Source organism: Kwoniella newhampshirensis, chromosome 4, assembly GCF_039105145.1.
Source record: "Kwoniella newhampshirensis strain CBS 13917 chromosome 4, whole genome shotgun sequence".
Classification (NCBI taxonomy): Eukaryota; Fungi; Basidiomycota; class Tremellomycetes; order Tremellales; family Cryptococcaceae; genus Kwoniella; species Kwoniella newhampshirensis.
In genome coordinates this window covers 1,230,736-1,252,792 of record NC_089958.1, presented here as the reverse complement: position 1 = coordinate 1,252,792, position 22,057 = coordinate 1,230,736, and the positions used below count along the sequence as shown (strand labels likewise).

The following is a 22,057-nucleotide window of genomic DNA, read 5'->3' as shown; positions in this document are numbered from 1 at the left end:
GAGAGGAGCAAGGATGGGACAGCAGGAAATATCGATATCGGATGATACCTGGAAGATGATGGCGGATCTTTACAGAGATGAAGTTGGACACGAACGGGCTCATCAGAGGTGTGTCAGGAAACACGTTTGCCACGAGTAAGGTGTTGTTATCGTCTGTATCAGTACCCATGCAACGGTCAAAAGGAGTGAGAACAGCAGGAGACAGTCTACGTCACTGCAGCTGACCAGGCATATCACCATTTCAGCCAATTCTTACTGTTTGAGGACGATGCGAGACGTTAGATTGACAGGAACTGCCAGTGGGGCCAACGAACAACCGCCCGCCTGTTTGGGCAGCGTGTCGATACGGTTGATTGGTTGATACAATACCTTACACTCTTTACATCATCTCTGGACTTTGCCCTCCAATTTCATGCTACAATGGCCAGTATCAAACTGTAACTACTTGAAAGCCTTCTTGACTTCTCCCTTCATCTGCTCGTACTCTCCTCTGGCCTTGCCGGAGAGCTCACTTGCCTGATTGGTGATGGTTTCGTCAGCATCAACTCGAAAGTGATCATCTCCCTGTTATCTCCCCCTTTCATCCCATGACGTCGGTTCTCATGGCTGGCCTCCATCGTCCCGGACGTCGCATCAGTCAAGAAACCACTATTGGCTCCGTCTATCTCTAGCGACTATGCGAGGCACAAGGCGTTACTCACTTTACCCTCTGCCTGGCTCATGAACCCCTTCGCAGACCCCTCTGCCTGGTCGGCCATACCCCTAGCCTTGCCCTCGGCGTGAGCGGCATAGCCCTTGGCTTGGGACTTGGTCGAGTCGGTGCCGAAGAAATAGTAGCCGAGTCCGACGAGGGCGGCAGCACCGGCACCGTACATAAGCATGTCTGGAGAACATGGATGTCGAGTCAGTCTCTTGGTTCCTCAGTTTAACCTTTTCAAGGCTAGTGGAGCATGTAGTTTCAGAAGAGAGAGAGTGAGGGAGGGGGGGGGGGGAAGCCCAGGAATTGTCAAAAGAACGTCATCACACTCACTGCTGCCACCGTTACTCTGAGGAGGGGGAGGGGGGTAAGGTGTGCTCTTCACGCCACCGGGAGGAGGGGTGTTGACTGTCGGAGGGACTTGGGTCGCGTACTTTCGCTGAGATCGACGGAAAACAAAAGCAGAATCACGTCAGCCACAAGTCGCTACGACAGCTGTCTGTCACTCCACGGGATGAGATCCAATGACAGTATCCATGGGATGGTAGCGTCGCCGGAAGCGAGGCACAGTACCTTCCATACTCACAGCAGTACGGGAAGTCTGGGGTCCCGATCGAGGGAGTTGACGAGCTGCGACGCGGATGAAAGACATGGTGCTTGTTGTGCAAGTTTATTGGTTGTCACAGAAGATGAGAAGTGATGGATTGAACGAGAATGATGTTGATGTTGATGCCAGATTGAAATCACCATGAATACCCACAAATCCTCCTCATCCGCTCAAGAACGGGCGATCCCATGACAGAGACGGTCCAATGACATCACATCGTCACCACCATGCGCCGTTTCTGCCCGTCCGTCCTTCTGGCTGGCTGGCTGGCTGGCTGGATGGCTGGCTGGATGGGCGCGGCTGCCTGGCTTGGCTTGGACATTCCATCCCACCAACGTACAAAAAAGGAATGACGATGACGATGACGACGATTTGCTTTGACGTGCCTGATTGTCATTGGCATAGACCGGTGAGGATATACACGAGGCGACCACGTTGCTCGGTTCTCGTTCGTCAAGTTAGCCGGTTCTGGCCTTTGAAGGACGAGCATGACTACTTTGGCACAGCTGGTACAGGGCATATGAGTTATCGCTTGCCCGATACACCCCTCTACGAATATCTCTCAATTCGACAGCGGACTTGCTCTGGACCCACATGGTGAAATGATAGGCGTGTCTGTGGCACTGCATTTTCGGCACAGTCGAGGTATGGTATATAACATTGTATCTGTCTACTGTACCTCTGATTGACCGGGCATGCCAAGGCATCCGACCAACAGTCTAACAGTGTATAATCTTCGGTATGCTGTCCAGACTAGACATGTGCCTGACTCCCTCGCGGCCTACAATGCCCCCCGTCAATCCTCCAGCTACCTATTGAAAGTCTGAGGCTACGCGGGTCGCTTTGACAACCACAGGGATCATCTCGCCTGTAGCAAGAGGGTATGGTTGATGATTCAAGACCGCGAGCAGATTACGGAAATGTGCAGAATGGCCAGTAATCGATATGACTGAGGGTCAACGATCAAGATCAGCACGACGTTATGTAAGTGTCAAGCAGGAATCAGGGAAGGGGCGGACTTCATCTGACTCACACGTCTCTTTCGTCCCATCCTCACCAAATAGACGGTCCATGGCTCTTTGCGATCTGTACTGCATGTGCGCGTCTGTCTCCCGATCATCGGCTTTCCAGAGCTCGTCATTTTCCGTAAAGCCTTCCTCGATGCTGAATGTTGGGAAACGTTTTTGTATCTGAGTCTGGATGAGAAAGGGATGATAATTATCAGCCTTGCGGCTTGAAACAGTCCACATATCCCGCCGATAGAACTCTTCTAGGTCCAGAGCAGACGAAGAAAGTGTGTAGGACAGGTCGCTTGGAGGACGGCACACACCTTTGTGGACCTCTTATCACACGTATGACCTCCGTAGATCTCTCTGAAATCCTCCCACACCTCTGGCGTACCAGCCAACATGTCCCCCCAGCTCTCTTGCATCGTCTGACCCGTCCTTGTCAGCGGAGAGAGATACCATCGCATCTCCTCTTTCGTGATGGGAGCTCCGACCAATGCTTGTTCTTTCCAGCATTTTTGGACGGCACGCGCTTGAGAGATACCGAGTGGGGTGAGCTCGGGATCTGGGCCCCAAGTGATCTCGCCGTCGCCGTACAGGAAGGCCCAGTAATCTTCCCATGGCTGATGAGACAGAGGATAGGGTTATCGGTTGACAAAGGGAAGGGTTTAGCATGACCGATGGGGAGCAAAAGGGGAAAGATGTTGTATACAATCACGGTGGGAAGCAGATCAGCATTCAAATCGATACAGAGGGGTATTGATGGATGCCATAGAGCCACAGCCGGAGAGCCCCTAGTCACTCACGTCAACACCATACTTGTTTGCAGCAAAGTTATGCCATCCTTGGCCATGTCGTCCTGAAAAATGTGACCCTGTCAGCGATGTTCCATCGACTCTGAATCGTACTGAAACAATCGACAGGGTTTGGACAGATCCCAGTGTCCTCAACTAATCAACTATTCGTAGTACTCCTTCGAGATAGCTTGAGAAGACAAGACAAGTAAGCTAGCTTACCCAAGAACAGCACCTTGTATATCACCCCTTCCTCAGCTTCGCTCTGCATCTTCTTCACAGACGCTTTCAGGTTATGCCATCGTTCCGGCGATTCATCAAGCAGACCAAAGTTCCTTTTCAGCTAGAACGGAGAGATTAAGGATTCATTAGCTCGGCCAGTCTAGCGATGTTGGACACCGGGAGATATAGTGCGAGCTGGTGATACGACAACGAGCAATTTTTTGAAGTAGGGAAAAGTTGAGGTGCAGACGGCTTCCCAATGACGATGTCAGAGAAGGCGAGCACTCACTATCTCTTCGAATTCGAGATGTTGTGGCTCTGGTCCATTCTGGAGAAAGTATCCCTGGACAACCTGAGTGGACGAACGTGCTCACATCAGTGTTTGTTCTTGAGTAACCAAGTACCGACTCATCGCTCGCGTGGGTTTCATAACAGATACGCAGGAGGGAATTGGAATATAACAGATTGTGGACACTGTGTACATTTCACAAGATATCCTCGAGATGCATCTGCTGTCCTATCCATTTTAGACTGAGATGCTTGTACCCACCTCGAACGTGAAAACGTGGGGCCGTTCAATGACCTCAGGACTACTGGCCGGACCACCACTGTCGAGCGAAGCGACTGGCGGGTCATCGTGTACGCGTGAGGTTTGAGTCATCGTTGCTACCGTGACTAGGTACCTGTGAACGAGAGGAGGGAAGACGGAAATCAGAACAGACAACAGACAAATAAGTGGTCAATAATACGTTTAGATTAGGGTGAGTCGAGAACAAAGCCGATCCCGAATCCGAGTGAGTCGTGATCCGAATTCCGATCGACTGAAGTGGAGGCGAGACACACCCACAAATATTGTTGTCACTGGGATAAGATTATGACCGTTGTGTCCGATGATATAGGTCAAGGTGTGGATAAATCAGTGAAGAGGAACGATTTGTAGGATGGAGGAATGAAGACGAGGATGAGATAGCTTGAAACGAGGTTTCTGGTCCATCTTTATACTATATTCGCGATACTGAACGCTTCACGTACCGGTCAAGTCATGATCAGATCTTGCTGTTTATTCCTTTCTCCTTGGAGCATCCCCTTTGTGTAGGGAATGCCTTCTCGCCCATTATATCTTGCGAGAAGGCGAACTTCATCAAACGCAAAGCAGAAGAGCAGAGAAGACCATGCGTTGCTCGCATGTCGTTGCAACCACGAAGCCAAAGCAACAAAAGTATCTCCCCCCCCCGAAGACAGGCGATGATCCGCGGTCGAACTTGAATCGTCCGCTCATGATACTGCGTGTTGCAGAAGTCTACATCATTGTACAGCTTGAAGACCTCAATAGAACGCATTATCATATCCTTTCGCTGCTATGTCGATTTCGATTGTCACGCTGATATAACGCGTCGCTTCTTTCTCAAGGGGGCCCTCCATCTGATGCTGAAGGGACCTCTCGTACGTTCTGTTGGTGGACAAACTACCATATACTCTGGCTATAGGTTCCAACGGGGTTGATAGCGTCTAAGAATCCGCCAAACTGAGATGTCGTCTGACCACAGGGACTCGCTGCCCTGATCGATAAAGCCTTTGTACGCACCGGACAGATCAGTTACGATTGATCGAGTAGGATTTTTCCATCCTAAGACTCACTTCTGGCATCCACTTCTCCAACTGCTTTATTCGCTTCTGGTTTGCAGGGTGTGTCGATAGGAAGTCTACATTGAGTCCCTTCCCACCTTCCGACTCAGACATGCGTTGCCACATCCTGCACGGAAACGTGTCAGTAGATTCACCATTCATTCGAGATGCAATTGAGAAACAGGTCAAGGCGAGCAATCAGAGATCAACTGACTTGGTCGACTCGGAAGGATTAAAACACGCTTTTCTGTGAATAAGATTGAACCTCAGCGTCTTGAGACATTGGAACCATATTGCAGAGATAAGGTCGGACGAGAACGAAGACTCACGACATAAGCCGTAGACCAATGAAATCAGCTTCACTTTCGTTCTTCCTCGAGTTAGGTAGTCTGTTTGGCCAGTCAGAGCTATGCGGTGCACCAGTAGCACACAACCTACTGGAGCATGAAAGTCAAAAGTAGTCTGGTAAATCCGACATCAAGTCCCAGCGATTCTAGAATGAAGCCAAGGGCGAATAGCACCTAGCAGAGCATGTCAGCTGCATTTCACATCACCAAGAGCATACGCTTTTATAATCACCTTCATTGAGCTCATCCTCTCTGCAGGATGTCTAGCTACCTGATGCGCTACCTCATGTCCCAATACCGTAGCTAGACCGTCATCGTTGGCGCTAACAGGCAATATGCCAGTAAAAACGAAAATCTTGCCACCAGGAAGCACAAACGCGTTCTTTGTCTTCCTGTCATCGATCACGTAGACCTGTGCAGACTCATCGTCAGCGATCTCTGCTGTGGTATCCAATGCACGAAAGAGACGAAGGATAGCTCGCCTCCCATTCTGTCTCTTTCCCCTCTCTGACCTCTTTACCACCATCGGCCCCACCCATGAATATCTCGCCCATATCGACTTCGCCTCCCCCTCCAAAAGCGGGTACTTTCCCCTCAACGGCACTCATCTCGCCACCTGTTTTCACTCTGCCAAGGCCGGACGATTCAATAATCCTCGTGGCGACTTGTCGTACTCGTTTAGAGACGGGATGATTCGGCGGTAAGAGGGCGGTGCTGTATTCGGATAGTGTTTGCAGCTGTGTTTGGCGACCGAGCTGTATACCAGTAGTCAGTCAGATAGTCACAGAATGGTCCGAATGATGTAGCTTTAGCAATGAGATTCGGGGGTTTTGGTCTCTGTTGGGCAGACACTGGAGAGGATCGAATGACACCATGCTCACCTCTCGTTCCTGAGCTTCGTCAACATCTATGAATCTCAATCGGCCCGTCTCCGGCACTCTCTCCAGACTGTTGACCGACAATGTCGGTATGAGCTACGCAGGAGCGACAACAAAGGCAGTGGCTCACTGAGTGACATAGTATATCCCTGCACCTCCTATCCCGATTCCATAAACATAAACCGCTCTATCGCCTCCTAATCTGCGCCTAAGATAACTCCAGAGATCAGGCCTTCCAGACGGACCCGGAGAAGGTGATCCGGAGCCCGTTGGAAAACGCTCATATTTTGGGAACCGGGCAGCCGTACTTCGGTGTATGGTTCTTGAGGCGAGGTTCTGTCTGAGAGGCGGTAGTGTGTTTCGAGGAAGGGTGGCTCGAATGCCTGAGAAGGCTGTTGTGGCAAGTCTAGCAAACATCAGACCGGGTGGAGGGCGCGCAGACATGTACAAGGTGGAAAGATTAATGTCGATGATATATGTCAGAAGACTGGGATGACGAATGAACACTGAGCAGGGCCTGCCTATTGTTTCTGTATTGGTCGACTATGTCGAGGCGCTGCAATGATACAGTTTGTGAGTGGCAACGTACGAAGCAGCGGAATACAACGTCACGATCTTGTATGAAAGACCGTCCAACTACTGCCGAACTACGCTCATCACCTGTTTCCGGCGGAGAGGGAATACAGAAGCCCTTTATCTGTTTTCCCGCGCCTAAAGCAAGTATACATTGTCACTGGATATAGGCACACAAGGTTTCGTATGCACGTCACACAACCGCCCTCCTCCGCTGTGTCCTATGGCTCCCCTCCTCTCATTCACCCATCTCGTATCGATAGCAACTCTCTGACAGGATCTTGCGCAACTCGGCTCCCGTCATCAACGACCCAAGATGCCGTCCGACTTGTCATACTGGCTCATCTCTGCCCCACTTCAGGATGGAGACCCGAACATCATGTTGCAGGAGGTCCAAGAACAGTTGGGTCCTGCGGTCGATGTCGCTACTTGGGAGATACCAGAGCTCAAGGTGGGTTTTGTGAATCGAATATTTCTTGGAGTGTGCACGGAATCGCGTCGAGCGAGTTATTTGTGTTCATGGGTGCTGGGAGACCTGTCAAGTTGGGCTTTGCTCGCCATCCTCGTTCGCTTCCTCAAATGTTGTTTGATCCTTTCTACTTTTGACTTTGCCTCCATCTTGCTATGTTGCGCTTCACCGAGCTAAACATCGGCTGACGCTGACCCTCTCTACGCATAATGCAGGCCGGTACCCTATCATCCCTCTTGACCCTCTCCGACGCTCTACCCAAACTCGATTCCACATTCACTTCCACCGTTTCCAAACTACTCGACACACTCCGATCTCTCGTTTCAGATGACGTCTCGAAACTTGCACAGCATGCTCGGGTCAACGATAGACCGGCTGAAGAGTATCTGATGGGCGCTGGAGGTGGTTTCAGATGGGATAAGGGGAGATGGGGAAGTGGTGGGAAGGTGTTGGACGTTGTTGAGGCCTTGACAAAGGTGAGTAAGGGAGCGACTGGCTTAGACGATTTGGTGGAAGACCCGTGCAGGTTTGAGAATCTGAAGAGCTCGGGATCGTTCACGGAAGAGGTACGAGCTGACCAAATTATCATTCACAATAGGAAATGAACTCCATCGAAGCGACACAAAAGCAGAAATCACAATCCTACAACCTTGCGAAAGGAACGTTGACCAACCTGCAACGAAAACAAGTGTAAGTATCACTTTTGCTTCTCATCTAATGACTTGGAGACGCCAGTACCAAAGCTGATCACACAACGTACCATTGTAGTGGCAACCTTTCTCAGCGGTCACTGCTTGATGTAGTGAAGAAAACGGATCTAGTGGAGAACAGCGAGTTCCTGGAGACATTGGTTGTGGCTGTACCAAAGTGAGTGGAGTGGACCCTTGTTCGATCTCGACGGCAGAGTCAAGGGGATTATTGTGCCTGGGTAGATTGCACGGATGCCAATGCCGCAAGTCGCCACCTACATTTAGCGCCTCCTTTCAAGGCTAGCAGCCGCGGCTTGTCATTTCATGACACAAATCGGATGTAAGCTTACGGTCACTCACAGGAATCTCTCCAAAGACTGGGCAGACAAGTATGAGCGATTGACAAGCTTAGTTGTGCCTCGGAGCTCACAGTGAGTAGCGATCTGCGACACAGTGGACGTCCATTCAAAGTCATGGTCTGACTAGAATGCCTGCTCATAGACAAGTTGCGGCCGACAATGACTATGTCTTACAGACCGTGACTGTCTTCAAGAAGGTCCGGGATGACTTTGTGCACAAATGTAGGGAGAACAAGTGAGTATCTTATAGCTGGTATCTCATTGTATCATGTACATGAAAGAATGGAGCTGATCATGTGTGGCCAGATTCATCGTTCGTGATTTCAAGTGGGATGAGTCAGCATTGGAGAAGCAGAACAAGGAGATAGCAGAGTTGGAAGTCGAGGAGAAAGAGCTATGGGTAAGTTTTCCGGCGATCTACTTGTACGCCAAGTATAAACTTCAAGCCACCGCACCACCACCTCGTTCAACCTCGCGTGGGCCCCTTCAGTCACAGATGTGCTGACTGCCGCAACTGCTCTCTTAGACCGATCTGTTACGACTCTCACGAATAAACTTTTCAGAAGCATATCAAATTCTTGCCCACCTGAAAACGATAAGATTGTTCGTGGAAAGTGTGCTGCGATATGGTCTCCCAGCAGACTATGCGGGAGTCGTAGTGAAGGTCAGTAGAGCGTTTTCCGGCAATAAGAACGTGGTCTCAGTTACGGAAGGATATTGGCTGACCGATATTCACAACTTTTGCAGCCCGACCCCAAAACAGCGGTCAAAACGCTCAGACTCTTGACGGATCATTACAAGTATCTTGCCTCTGCTTCCAGGGGACCCTCGACGAAGAAAGCAAAGTCTGGTGCTGCGACTGCGAGTGCGGAAGATGTTGCTGGTGAATGGGCGAGCGTCATGGAAGCCGAATATTACGACTTTGTTTTGTTTGAGATACCAAAGGTGGATGTGGCGTTCAAGAGCGCTTAGAAGCACAAATATTGTATGACAAGAAGGAGATGACAAGAGCTATGTCTGTGGTGTCCGAGACCCGGGACCGCGTTCCGACAGAAGCGAAGGAGACTCCAGTTACTCACTATGCATGGTTGTTATCGATAGTTATCTTTAGAACCAGATGGTCGAATTGAGATCCAAGATGTGACAGTGCCGGTAAATACCGTGAATCCCGATCCGGAGATCGGCCCGAGATTGAGAACAGGAGATGAGATGTGCAGAGATGTCTTATGTTTTGGTGCTGTCACATCTTTGGAGACTCAGCATTCTGATTCTAGAACGATGCAACAGCAGCAACAACATCACTAGACATCCCCCTCTCAATCTGCTTGCAATCTCCCACTCCAATACACAGTCGTAAAAGCGGGACACAAGACCACTCGACAACATGTCGGAATTTCACTTCCTTAACAAAGCCCAACCTCCTCAGGTGACAAAGTTGAACCTGCCTGAAAACACAGCATGCGTGTTGATGAAGAAGAGGGACATCGAGGTCAAGACCACTCCTATGCCAGTCTTACAACCTGACGGTGTCTTGGTCAAGGTCGTCGCAACAGATGAGTTGATAGTCCTTCTTGTACTTCCTCTGCCGCCCTTGATCCCCTCGGGCATCTCATGATCTCCTGCGCGAGTTCGGGGATGGCGATGACTCTCGGAAGGAAAGTGAAGCTGATCAATTCTGGTTGGGATAGATACGCATCTGCGGTTCGGATCTGCATAATTATGTGGCGGGGGGTGTGGGAGGTAGGCCAGTGACACAACCGATCGTCATGGGGCATGAAAGTTCCGGTGAAGTTATCGCTGTAGGGGATCTGGTGAAAACCCACAAAATTGGAGATCGAGTTGCGAGTGAGTCTCTTTTCCCTCTTTTCTTGACATCTGTGACCGTGCGTGTGTTGTAGTCCGGGCGATGGCGCAGCTCAACACGGACAACGCATATTGTCATCGTCTAGAAAGCTGATTGGCCCACCATTTGTCATGTTCAGTCGAGCCCGGACTTCCTTGCAGGAGATGTATCAACTGTAAAGAAGGTCGAATCAACATATGTCTAGGTGACTTCTACCATGGTCTCTTTCGATGTCGATCTATGGCATGTGCTGATGCGGGTCACTCTCAGATCAACATTACTGTGGTGCTCCTGGATCGGTCGGATCTCTCTCGAGATTCTTTGCCCTTCCCGCTGATATGGCACCTCATATTCCCGATCACGTCTCTTGGGAAGAGGCAGGTTGCATCCAGCCTCTTGCCGTTGGTGTGCAGGTCGGGAAGAGGGTGGATCTTCGCCCTCACAAAACTCTGGCTATCTTGTGAGTATATATCTCCATGGGTGGTTATCTTTTCCCTTGCTTTGCAACCGTACCATGACTCGCGAGGACATCAGCTGACTGCCTATCTCTTTCTCAGCGGATGTGGTCCCATCGGTCTTGTCAGCGCTGCTGTGGCACACGCCTACTCTGCTCGAAAGATCATCATGTTCGACAACAATCCTGTCCGGGTCGAATTCGCTAGAAAGTACATATCTCCCCTGACGGGCAAACCCATCGTAGACCACGCTTTCGTCACCACCGATCTTCCGACCGAATCTCTGAGAGAACACAAACCCAATGGACTGGCACATGCTATCGGTGAAGCTGGTTCAGGCGGTGGTATCGGTGATGGAGAGGTAGTGGATGAAGATCACGAGGAAACGGTCGGTGACAGGAAATGGGAGCAGGCGAAGAAGATCGTTGCGTCGTATATCAAAGAAGCGGGTCTGACAGCCGAGGAAGGTGTGGATAGGGTCGTAGAGGCCACAGGTGCTGAGGATTGTATGTTGATGGGTATCGCGATTGCAAAGCAGGGTGGTAATTGTGAGTGATGGCGGCGTTGGGAGTTGCTCAGAGAGCTGTTACTGAATGGCACATCCGTTTGATAGACCTCGCTGTGGGACTCAGCCATATCCAAACCAACTACTTCCCCACTTTGGCTGTAACAAACAAGGAGCTCAACGTGATGGGTAAGTCATTCGTCACCGTGTTGAAGATGGTCCTCTTCGCAAGTTGAAACGATTCCACCCATTTCTTCCTGCGGCTGTCATGACGTCCTATCAGATTTTTGGCCGTTAGGAATCGCACTGACGTCGACCGCAGGTATCACGCGATACACCGCCTCATGCTTCCCCTCCGCACTTGACATGTTATCGCGAGGCGTCGTCGATCTCAAACCACTCATTACAAGCACATATCCCCTCACTCGATCACAAGATGCGTTTGAGGCCGTCGTCGCAGGTGGAGATATGAAGGTGATTATCAAGAACCAAGAAGGATTTGAGGATTGAGTGCGGGGACTGGCTCGCCTGGCTAAAGATCGAACATTGTGACCAGAATAGGACTTTGCATGATGTTGATGCGGAACGGCGTGACGACAGGATTGAGCGGATTATAACAGGATAATCATTGTATTGATCAATGCCAGTGTGCTGTCACAAAGGTACAATGGCAATTCAGTCGAACCCATGATTTAGGGGGATTCAGAGACAAAGGAGGCTGCTTTGAATGACTGACCCTTGCTGCATATGAGCATCACCTAATGTACACCTGACATCAACCACATCCAACGAATGGTTGTCCCGCACGACGAGGTCTTGATAAATACCAGCAATATTTCGATCCCAACACCATCATTGCATTGGGCATCTACCTACCGGTAGTCATGTCCAAGAGACCTACAATCCAAGAATCAGCCGCTCTCACCTCGGTATCGAGCTGGACCCCTGCCCAACAAGCCGCTTTATATCATATACACCTGGCGCAACAAGCCGAGAAGGATGAAGAGAAAGAACTGAAAGAGCTGGAGAAGACGGAAAGGGAGATCAGGGAGGAGGTGAGGCCGGAAGAAGTGAAAGCTGGGGAGATAGTTGATGGTTGGGTGAGTGTGATGTTTGATGTGTGACTTGGATATCACAAGGGGGATCGCCATATATCGAGGGCGGACGGAAAGAGTTGAGGGTTCAAGATCATCTGAAATGTCTCAACGATAGCCATTTCCGCACGCTGCTCCCTGATGCTGCGTCTTGCTTCACCCATTCACAGATCAACGATTGGTGTCCGCCCCTGTTCACTTTTCTGGATATCTTCGCTCCGCCACACTTGGCCATCGGGATCTTCGTGCTCCTCCATTTTGCCTATTGGTCAGTCATTCATCTCTCCTATCTGGGCGAAGGACCTCTCATCCTTGATTCGAAGTAAAGGGACGTCACCGATTGTATCTTTATTACCCATCTACCTACTGACATAGAAGTGTGACCACACAGGTATTCGACCCCCTGGTATCTACATTTCCTGTTGTCGTGGCCTACCACATACTTCATACCGCTCTGGTGTACTTACCGATCTATACGTTATGATGAGAACCGAGCTCTGTGGCAAGTCTTCCTTTTGCGGCAAAAAGTCTGAGTGACCTCAAGGCAGTAATGACTGACATTGCGGTTCGATGACAGGCTATCATTCTGGCCCATCCTGTCTTTCTTGGAATACCTCGAGACACTGCTTTTCAGAGATCATGCCCGCGCACTTATCTGGTGGCCAAAGGTAAATGTCGGGAGCTTCGCTATGCTATCATGTCAAGTTTAGACACTGATCGATCACTGCTTGTGCTCCCTTGTCGACATAGCTCAAGGCGATTTTCTGTGTAGTGATGTATAGCATCATTGATAACGAGGTGGTCCTCGATTCACGGGGCAGACCAAGAGACAAAAAGCCAGTCTTTGTAGGTCTATCCCTCTGCTTTTCCGTCTACCGTTGAGCTGTCCTGACGGGCGTCGACTCCCCTCAGGGCGCGACAAAGCTCGCTGAAAAGTTCTTACCGGCTGAGAAAAGCGACGAGGAACAGAAGAGCTCGAGTAGTAGAGGTAGTGGTAGGAGAAGCGGCGGGAGTGGCAGTCAAAGTGGCAGCAGCAAAGGTGAAAGCAAAGCTGAGGGGAAAAGTCGTTCCACGGAGACGAGCAGTGAGAACAAGGCGAAAGGAAAGTGATCTACACTTGGCTATCCCAGTCAATGAATCCACAATGCTCTGGAGTACCTTCCCAAACAAGAATGTGAATAACTTTATCGAGGAACTGACAAGGTCAGGCATATGACTCAGTCCACGCAAGTGTCATTGGCATAGGTATGCAACCACATTTCAGGCTCTATCAGTCCTCTGGGCGCATACATATCTTAACAACCGTTCAAGTCCGTCTAACAAGCATTTGTCCGGCCTAAGTCTGCCTCACACCACTTGTACTCCGACCAAAAAGTTGCTCTGTCAGTATCTCACTCCTAAGGAGGTCACCTCCTCCTCGAGCCCGCCCTGTCCCACCATTTTGGATAGGAAGAAACGATCTTGGGCATGCTGGGGGCGTTCGAGGGGAAAATTGAGGCAGGCAAAGCTTCCCACGAGTTGGAGCATCCAGTGCTGCCCGAACAGCTTTCCCACCTCCCCTCAATGCTGTAATAATCGATCGCCGAATTGACGTCCTGAATGCTGCTGACGAAGCCCTGATCGTTCTGACTACAGGAGATGCTCTTCCAAGGCTGTCTGTCTATGTTATCAAGCTCGAAGTGTCTGTCTATGTTAGCAAGCTTGACTTTTGAATAGTAACGTGAGTACTGAAGCGGCGTGGAAGGTCTATTCATCTCGAATCGACCCAGGTACTTGACCTCGGTCCCGCTTGCAGACAATTTGACCTGTGATAGGGGCGAGTCAAAACTGGCATTGATACGATACGCCTCACCACGGTGAGAGGTGATCTTGAACGTGGGCCGGCGACCGGATGAGGACACACTCAAAGACCGACTGCCTTCGTACACTGGTGGAATCTGGGGAGAAAAGGTGAGGACAAGGTGCCTATCGGTGGAAGACGTGAGAGTGCTTGGCATCTTGGCTTTTTGGTCATATGAAGGCGGTTAGGCTTTGCGAAGGGAACGTAGTGGATTGTAGCCTAGATGAGTGAGGTTGGGTCAGTGGCGAAGAGATTGAGCCTAAGACTCAGTGGACAAGCGATCTGTGTCAAAATCCTTTGAGAGACTCCTCCCTTTCAACAGGCGTCTGGGTGTCAGTCATCTTGCAACAGGCTTGACTGTCTAGGTTCCGCTGCTTCAGATTGGTCACGGCAAGGTCCTGTCCCGGTGGAGTGCGATGGAAATGAAAGATAGCGCTCTCTCAGTACGCCTCGCACAGCCAAACTGCTCTTAACTCCCCAGTCAAGCGTCATATCACAAAAATCTCCTCTATCGCTCAGACCGAACACACAAACTATCTTACGGCCAAGCGAACGATTGAGAGTCTACAGAGGGGTGTACAGGCAAGCAGGCGACCGAAGAGACAAGGAATCAATGTGGAGACTATAGGAAGTCATGAGTTTATGGCCGACAATGACATCAGGCAAGTCAGGCAAAGGCAGGCAGAGACAGCCAGGAAAAAGGCGAAAAACAGGACTTGTGAGCAAGCAGTGGCCATAGAACTGGTACCATTCAGTAGCGACGACGAAGACGAAGAGAATGACCCCTTTATCTGATCACTTTATTATGATCATGCATGAGATACACGTCTTCATCGTCCTCGCCGGCTCAACTTGTCTTGAAGTGATCAAGAAAGGGGGTTGATCAATTTATAGGTGAGTTAGCCACACCGCATCGCAACTGCAACGATCCTCGAGCCATTCCATCCTCGCATCTTTATACCTATGAGCTCAATGACTCTTCTTTGGAAGGATCCCCATCAGGCTCTTGTAAGCAGGGTTCACTTTGGATGAATCAAGGGAGGGGCTAGACCCGGTCACTCCACCCTGCTCACACGGCCACTCCGCGCAGATCTCCTTGTGACCGTCGACCCTATAGCCATCAAAACGACTGGTCGTCACTGTGATGATCTTCGAGATTTTCCCACTTCCATCTTTGGATTGAACAATCTCAGGCTCACCCCCGGATCAGTTGCACTTCAAAAGCAAAGTGTCCCCAGCATCTCCCTGCAGAGTAGCAGAGGTGCCCGGAATGTATAGGGTCGAGCTGAGTGCTCCTAGGTTCTTTGAGTGGATTCTCAGAGTGAGATCAGGGCGCAGTACCCACAGGGGTCTTCGATTGTCTTCTGAATTTCGAACGTGAAAACGTCACCTTGGGGGCCTTCCCCTGCGGGTGAGGCAGAGCTCAATCGGGTCGACACGTAAAATGACATGGTCTGTGTTGATTTTTGCCATCGAAAAAGAACGGGCGGTATGTGGTCTATACAGGGAGGTAGAAACACTAGCGTCAAACGAAACCCACCCGATAGATTTTGGCAGCCCCTGTAAAACAGTATCGTTAGAGGGCCGCTATTGTGAACTGTGGCAGCCCAACACTCGGATAGAAAGGTGAATCTTCGAATCGTTGTATAGACCACTAAAGTAAGTTGTTGTCAAAGGTGACGTTGCCAACACATAGGAAGGCATTATGGGTCCCAACGAAACAATGTCCATGAGAAGGCAAAGCCGAAAACGATGTCATATTCTCAGTGAGCAATATGAATGCTTCTATCGCAGAACAAGGGATCCCATTGACGGGCCTAACCAGTTGATGCACCTCACTGCCGTGATTGCACTGCCCCTCATCACTGTAGGTGCGAAGGTCATGGCCGGTGTCGCTTCGCGTCGACTCTCGTCCCAATTGTCGGACTTGGGCAATCCTTCTATCTGGCATGCTACCAAAGGTTACTGAATGGTTGACTACACTGAACTACTGTACACTTTATCCACTTCAAGGTGAGTTTGGCAGCCCTCACCATGACCATCTTCCAGTCGTCCCCTCAGCAGATGGTCATTAAGATGACTGTTACGAAGAGTGAGAACACGATTGAATTCTGTGCTGTCATGCTGTCCTCTGTTTGGCTCTTTTCTTTCGATTCGTTCATCTTCCAACGCGGACCAACCCACCAAGGTCACAGCACTTCCATCATCTGACAGTCCCATGAAAGTATTTGGGGCGAAAATCGAAATTGTTTGGGGTTCTCGAGGATGGAGTATGGAGTTCAACTGCCTAGTGTAGTCAGTGTGCGTGCAGGCGCATGACACGCAGTTCTCAGTGGAACGAGGGCAGGTAATGGTGAGTTGTGCGTGCAGTCTGCGGTTCCCAGAGATACCCGATCCTCTGAAGCTTTGCGAGGTATTCGCTGACATGCTGAATATGTGTAGCAGGTGGCAAAAGATTGAAGATCACACGTAGGTGGATTGATGCGATGAGGATCTGTCGCTGGAGTATTGACTAGGCATTGATCATTAGACAGAGTGGCGACAGGTTTAGCACCCTCAACATAGGCGCAAAATATAGTGTATCAAAGCAATCCTTTATGTCATTTCGGTCTTCTTTAGAAACTTTTCCCCCAGCTCATGGTGAGGACTTTCGTACGAAGCACTGCGCTTCTCAAAGTGCCATACAACAGGGTCATGCTGTATTGCGACAATAAGTTGTTGGATCATCACTTGTCGCCGTGAAATGTGAAGCCATAACTCTGAGGGTATGCGTGATCTGTTTCACCCTTTGGCGTCCTTTCACCAAGGCTTGTCCAGGGGAATAACAAGAACGGAAAACTCAATTGGAAGTCGAAGCCTTGGGTACCATCTAGCTTTCATTTGACAATCTGAGGAAGTGATTCATGCTTAAAGTGAGGTGGCGCTTGTTGAGGCGGGATACAAGAAAAACAGAGAGCCGGTGTGTTTTCAATGATGTTATGACACATATCTCCAGTTGCTGGACATCGTTCTCCCACATTGTGAGGCTGTCAAAGAGCGATACACTAGCTGTAGTGGATGGTAGCAGTCACCTCATTAGTATAACTTAGGACAGATTTAATATCACCAATGTGCTGACAAATGGGTGCTCTCAACGATGCCCAACACTATCCATGCTCCAGCAAACTGGCTACATTTCAGGGATCCAAATACCTATCCCAAATTCAGCTGGTCTTCTTCCTTTGCAGTATCTTCTTTTGCCCTACCCTTTCATTCTAGGTAGTACCGCTTTCCAAATCGCAGACCAGATGTTGAGTATCCGAACAATCGGTCCCTCGACAGGGTTGCATTTCTCCTCTGATCCTCTCGCCACGGAACATGCTCAAGCTTTCACGCTCTGCAGGCTACCGAAATTCACCTTCGAAGGCTTTACGCAGATATGGACTATGGACCAAGTGCTGTGACACAGGTTCAATGCCAGCGGACACCCCACCGGCAAGCTTTACATATTGCAACTGCGAAGTGCAATCGATCGCCTTCCCAAATATGGGTGTGCCTTCTTTGTGGAGAAGACCACCTTGACCTCGAAATTCTCACAAGTGTCTTCCGAGATCGCTAAGATTGTCCATTATTGCACTCCCACAAAGGTTGTCAGAGGTGATCGAAGTCAACAGTCGGTCTCTTTGAGATCCACCACCAATCGATGGCCCAGTCCCCTCAAGCGGTCAAAGGCCTTGCTGTGCTGCAGAGAGATAAAGCAAGCGGCAGTGTTGTCACTCTGGGCTATGCTTACGTTTGCAAGAATTGGGACAGGTCAAGTCCGTCGATCACATCTTCGTGTTCGGATGGTCCTACATTGCGTAGTGATCAACATACAATGTGGGTCACATACATGTTCAGTATAAGGTGTAATATCGCATCTTGGAGGATCAGCCATCCGTCTATCGTCAATTACAGTCCGCTTCTCCTGATCATAGGATGCAGCAAACCAATCCCATCACATCACATCCGGTGACCCGCACTAGTTTGTCACGCAATCATCTCCACTGTCCCCAAACCGCCCGGTCCAGCAGACAATCTCTTCACTCTCCCTTCACTCTCACTGATCTCCCCTTCGACACTCTTATCATCCTCTTTCCTCTTCACTCCACCTACGCCCAATCCCGATCCCGATCCGCCGAGATGACCAGCTGCTGAGTGAGACCTTGAATGTCTGTCCACTCCTGCCGATTGGAAGAATACCGGTTGGCCGCGTCGGATAACTGTTGCGGGATTGGCGCTGGCATTTGGGCTCCCTTCTCTCGGCTCTGTTCCAGGAGTATGGACAGAATGAACAGTCGAGGTGGACCCCGTCGAGCTTCTGGGTTTGCGAAGGGGTGGGAAAGGCGATGAAGTACTTTGGAATCTGTCGGCGATAGGGGTTGAGAAGATCTTGGCCCGATCTTCAACCGTCCCAGCAGGGTAATGAACCTCTTCCATCTTTTCGCCACTTGCCTCCGGACCCGTCGGCTTCTCTGGAGCTGCCGGTGTTGGCATGAAGGCCTCAGCTGTCGTAGCCTGCTGCTCCGGCTCAGCCTTGGCATCAGTTGACGAGATGATTTTCGATTCAAAGGTCGGCAACGGTGAGATTGGCGACACCGCAAGGTCGACTCGAGGTGCCTCGATGCTGGTGTTGATACTTACTTTGGCAATACTGCTCAATGTTTCGACGCTTTTCTGTCTTGGAATCGACATGCTACCTGAGCCGAATAATTTCGTCAGACTCGGTCTGGAAGGTAACCTAGGCGATTTTTTAGACTTGATGGAGTTTGGACTAGACCCAGATATATGAAGATTGTCCTCGAGACCTTGCAGCGAGGCGATCGTCGGAGATCGAGAGTGAGTCTGGTTGGGAGCGAGAACAGGGGGTATGGCGACATCGCCAAAATCAATGAGATTTTTGGCTGTTTCCGCGTGTGACAATGCTGGAGCTTCGGCGAAGAAGACGTCGCGCCGCTCTATCAGCTCGTTCAGCACTCCTCCAGAGATATTCAACGATGGTCCGAGGGACAACATGAGAGCGTTGAGTGTCATTCGATTGGTGGAAGCGTGACGGGGAATGAGATCCAGGAGTTTCACTAGGAAGGACGTTAGCTTCGACATAATGCTGACTTCGCGTCGATCCAGAACCTTACCGATATCAGCGAGGAGGAACCAATGGGCTTGTGGCAATTGCTCCAATAAAGATTGCAAAGATTCTTGCCCATCTTGGTGGCCGTCTTCGGCAATCAAGTCAGATGTGAGTTTTGCCTTTCCCTTGACATACGAGTCAAATCGGGGGGAAAGGTGGTGAGTTAAGAGAGGGCATGGTACTGGAGACATAAGTCATCAGTGAGATTCAAGGTGCAGCATCGTGTAGCGATCTTACATTCTCTCAGATACGACTTGAACAGTCCGGCAACCGCATGAGGGTCAACGTCACCAGGGTGACAATCAGACAGATCGATATCGGCACCTGGGACATGCCAGTCAGCCTGGGTGGGTCACCATCGAAATCCGTGCTAGACTGACCTGAATCGAATTCCTTCCGTAGCTTTGCAATATGACTGCTTCTTCCACTGATCCTGAAGATACCTTCCTCTTTTGGTCCCCATATTTGCACTAAATACGTCTCAGTGTCAGTTGCACGTCGTCCGGATTCGATGAGAAAAATGCTCACAATACTCCACCGCTCGAACCACCACGGCTGGAAGACATTTCCGCCGCCTCATTTCCCACTGGCTTTGACCCGCAATCTCGAACCCTGCATCCACCACACCCCACTCTCTTCCCGCATCCACTAAATCCCTTCCAAACACTTTCCCTATTCCACCTTCAGCAGGTCTCTTCACTGCCTCAGCGTCGATGGCCGGCCCATCGTTGCGTATGTCGACATGGTCCGATTGGGTTCTGTCTCTGCCTCCTCTACCTGCCAGACCGGTACTCCAAGATCCACTCGGTTCGAATTGTTTTCGACTTGATGATGTTTGACTCAAAGAACTCATCGAACTGATGCTTCCTCCTACACCACGTGATCTCAGCCCCGCCCAACCTTTCGACACAGCTGAGCCAGCATTGCCGAGCACGCGTTGTGCTGATGCCGGGAAGCGTTGCGCACCAAATTGTGACGCGAGACTGTTAGAAGACTCGGATCGGGAGAATGAACTGCTGCCAGACTGAGCGGCCGCTGCGGTCCAAGCCGCTAGTCTACCTCGGACATTGCCTACATTGTCCCGAGGAGGCAGAGGTGGAGGTCCGCTAGACGAGTTGAACGACGACGAGGAGTTGGTGGGTGAGTATGCAGGCCGTCCTTGTCCATCGGCCAGTCGACTACGACTAGGTCCAGCGGTAGCGTTTGCACTCGCTGCGATGTTGGCGTACGACGATTTGCTAGGTACTATAGGGGGTGGACGCATCGCTTGTTCGGGGAGAGATTGCGAACTTTCACTCGAACCTGTGCTGACCAATCCTTTTCTCGGCGGTAAGACCGGTGGAAGAGAAGCGGAAGCAGTGATTTGTGACCCATCTGCATGTACCGGACTCTTCGATTTTGTCCTCATCGCAGCTGTCCCACTAGCTCGTCGCAACCAGGACGGTTTAGATTTCGTAGGTGGTTTGCCGCCATCGGTGGAGGAGCGAGGAGCATCCGCGAGAGAGGTCTGAGAATCGGATGTGAGAGATGCGGGTGAAGATGAGACGGGTTTCGCAACGTCGGCGTAGGATATGCCCAGTGGTGATGGCCGAAGGGAGGCCCTTTTTGCGAGGAGATAGCTGGAGATACCGCCTCTGGATGATTCGCTATGTATATGATACACATGTTAGCGACCGATCGTGCAAAATCGACAAAAACCTTGACTTAGACAAAGCGAATCCAGAGCGGGCCGGATAGGTCAGAATACAAGGTGAACGTCTACTCACGAACCAGAACCCCCGGTATTCTCTTCAACCTGCTTTGATCCTTTGTCTCCTGTCGTCCGTGACTCCCGGACCTGGTCTCCTTGTTCAGCTATGTCACCTCCCCTATCTATCAATCCGTTCGACTCTGTGCCGTCCGTCTCGCCTTTCTCTGGCCGCTTGGGTAGCTCTGGAGGTGGTTTCGTGCTCGGGGAAGGAGGAGGTGGACCTTGTCCCTCATGTCCATCTCCAGCTACTACTGAGGAAGTCAACGTTGGAGCTGTTCCCTGCGGCGCTGTCATAGTGGAAGTTGGTGGTTGCGTTCTAGGTATTTGCGAAGAAGAAGAGGAAGAGGATTGCGATTTTGCGTAATCGACCAGATTCACCGTGATACTCTGTATTGGCGGCATGCCCGCACTGCTGCTCAATCTCTTCGTCGCCGTCGTACTCGTGGAAGTATGATCTTCTTTGTCTTTCGCTTCACTGACCGGTCTACTGCTCGTACCTGCTCCTACTCCTTTGTCTTTCCGGGTAGATGAAGAATGAACACTTGATCTAGCCGACGAACGACGATGCGACTCGTTCTCTGATATTTCAGATAACGGTCGACTGAGCGTAGGTCGTTCTCGTTCTCTGTCGCGAGCAGATGTCAATTGATTGACAGATGAAGACGAGTCCGAAGAGAGCTCGATTGGATTTGATGCCATATTGATGTATTATTCAGCAGGTGGCGGGAGTCCGTTCAAGGACTCTGATCCAAAGGTGAGTAGCGATAGTGTCAGACGGAAGGGTAGGTAGAAAGGACTGGGACCAAAGGTTGTCGTGTGTTTGCCAAAGCGAGAAAGTCTCGTTCAAGGGTACGGTAGTCACGAGCCCGTCTCTTCCACTCAACGCGGCTCAGCTTGCCTTTCTCCGCAACGTCTATCGCAGAGAAGTGACTGTCAACGCGAGAGAGTCTCGACGGCTCGGTCCCCCACCTCTCTTGTCGCACAAGTCTGTCTGTCGGTTCCCTCTTGTTTGGTCCAGCCTCCGCTTTTTTCCTGTTTCGATCCGAAATCTAACTCTATATTTCGAGTGCCTTCTTCATGGACCGATGTTTCCACGGTATGCGAGATGGGGATGGGTTGGGCGATTCGAGGCAACGAGGTAGTAGTCATCCAT

General features: G+C 50.5%; 7 protein-coding genes across 7 annotated transcripts; 3 read left to right on the top strand and 4 right to left on the bottom strand.

The window, feature by feature from the left end:
* Positions 1 to 441: 441 nt before the first annotated feature.
* On the bottom strand, positions 442 to 1,349 carry IAR55_002439 (uncharacterized protein; the record flags this gene model as incomplete). The annotated part of the gene is made up of 4 exons (XM_066945552.1): positions 442 to 516; positions 702 to 883; positions 1,031 to 1,136; positions 1,284 to 1,349. The coding sequence occupies 4 exons, from the start codon at positions 1,347 to 1,349 to the stop codon at positions 442 to 444; spliced, it is 429 nt and encodes a 142-aa protein (XP_066804241.1).
* A 767-nt stretch (positions 1,350 to 2,116) lies between these two features.
* IAR55_002438 (uncharacterized protein) lies at positions 2,117 to 3,988 on the bottom strand (the record flags this gene model as incomplete). The annotated part of the gene is made up of 7 exons (XM_066945551.1): positions 2,117 to 2,253; positions 2,338 to 2,500; positions 2,635 to 2,934; positions 3,118 to 3,170; positions 3,328 to 3,448; positions 3,617 to 3,679; positions 3,878 to 3,988. The coding sequence occupies 7 exons, from the start codon at positions 3,986 to 3,988 to the stop codon at positions 2,117 to 2,119; spliced, it is 948 nt and encodes a 315-aa protein (XP_066804240.1).
* Positions 3,989 to 4,792: 804 nt separating this feature from the next.
* Positions 4,793 to 6,622, bottom strand: IAR55_002437 (uncharacterized protein; the record flags this gene model as incomplete). Its single annotated transcript, XM_066945550.1, has 9 exons — positions 4,793 to 4,900; positions 4,966 to 5,080; positions 5,168 to 5,200; positions 5,283 to 5,342; positions 5,392 to 5,474; positions 5,533 to 5,712; positions 5,783 to 6,055; positions 6,182 to 6,248; positions 6,309 to 6,622. The coding sequence occupies 9 exons, from the start codon at positions 6,620 to 6,622 to the stop codon at positions 4,793 to 4,795; spliced, it is 1,233 nt and encodes a 410-aa protein (XP_066804239.1).
* Positions 6,623 to 7,067: 445 nt separating this feature from the next.
* Positions 7,068 to 9,240, top strand: IAR55_002436 (uncharacterized protein; the record flags this gene model as incomplete). Its single annotated transcript, XM_066945549.1, has 9 exons — positions 7,068 to 7,202; positions 7,436 to 7,696; positions 7,819 to 7,910; positions 7,989 to 8,087; positions 8,272 to 8,340; positions 8,411 to 8,503; positions 8,575 to 8,668; positions 8,795 to 8,932; positions 9,016 to 9,240. 9 exons carry the CDS (start codon positions 7,068 to 7,070, stop codon positions 9,238 to 9,240), a joined length of 1,206 nt encoding a protein of 401 aa, XP_066804238.1.
* Positions 9,241 to 9,652: 412 nt separating this feature from the next.
* IAR55_002435 (uncharacterized protein) lies at positions 9,653 to 11,581 on the top strand (the record flags this gene model as incomplete). Its single annotated transcript, XM_066945548.1, has 7 exons — positions 9,653 to 9,841; positions 9,957 to 10,113; positions 10,251 to 10,316; positions 10,382 to 10,571; positions 10,669 to 11,114; positions 11,180 to 11,260; positions 11,394 to 11,581. The coding sequence occupies 7 exons, from the start codon at positions 9,653 to 9,655 to the stop codon at positions 11,579 to 11,581; spliced, it is 1,317 nt and encodes a 438-aa protein (XP_066804237.1).
* Positions 11,582 to 11,955: 374 nt separating this feature from the next.
* Positions 11,956 to 13,275, top strand: IAR55_002434 (uncharacterized protein; the record flags this gene model as incomplete). The annotated part of the gene is made up of 6 exons (XM_066945547.1): positions 11,956 to 12,171; positions 12,336 to 12,433; positions 12,557 to 12,667; positions 12,743 to 12,833; positions 12,916 to 13,011; positions 13,078 to 13,275. The coding sequence occupies 6 exons, from the start codon at positions 11,956 to 11,958 to the stop codon at positions 13,273 to 13,275; spliced, it is 810 nt and encodes a 269-aa protein (XP_066804236.1).
* Positions 13,276 to 18,013: 4,738 nt separating this feature from the next.
* On the bottom strand, positions 18,014 to 21,603 carry IAR55_002433 (uncharacterized protein; the record flags this gene model as incomplete). Its single annotated transcript, XM_066945546.1, has 6 exons — positions 18,014 to 19,101; positions 19,159 to 19,335; positions 19,392 to 19,478; positions 19,535 to 19,624; positions 19,683 to 20,800; positions 20,921 to 21,603. 6 exons carry the CDS (start codon positions 21,601 to 21,603, stop codon positions 18,014 to 18,016), a joined length of 3,243 nt encoding a protein of 1,080 aa, XP_066804235.1.
* Positions 21,604 to 22,057: the final 454 nt, after the last annotated feature.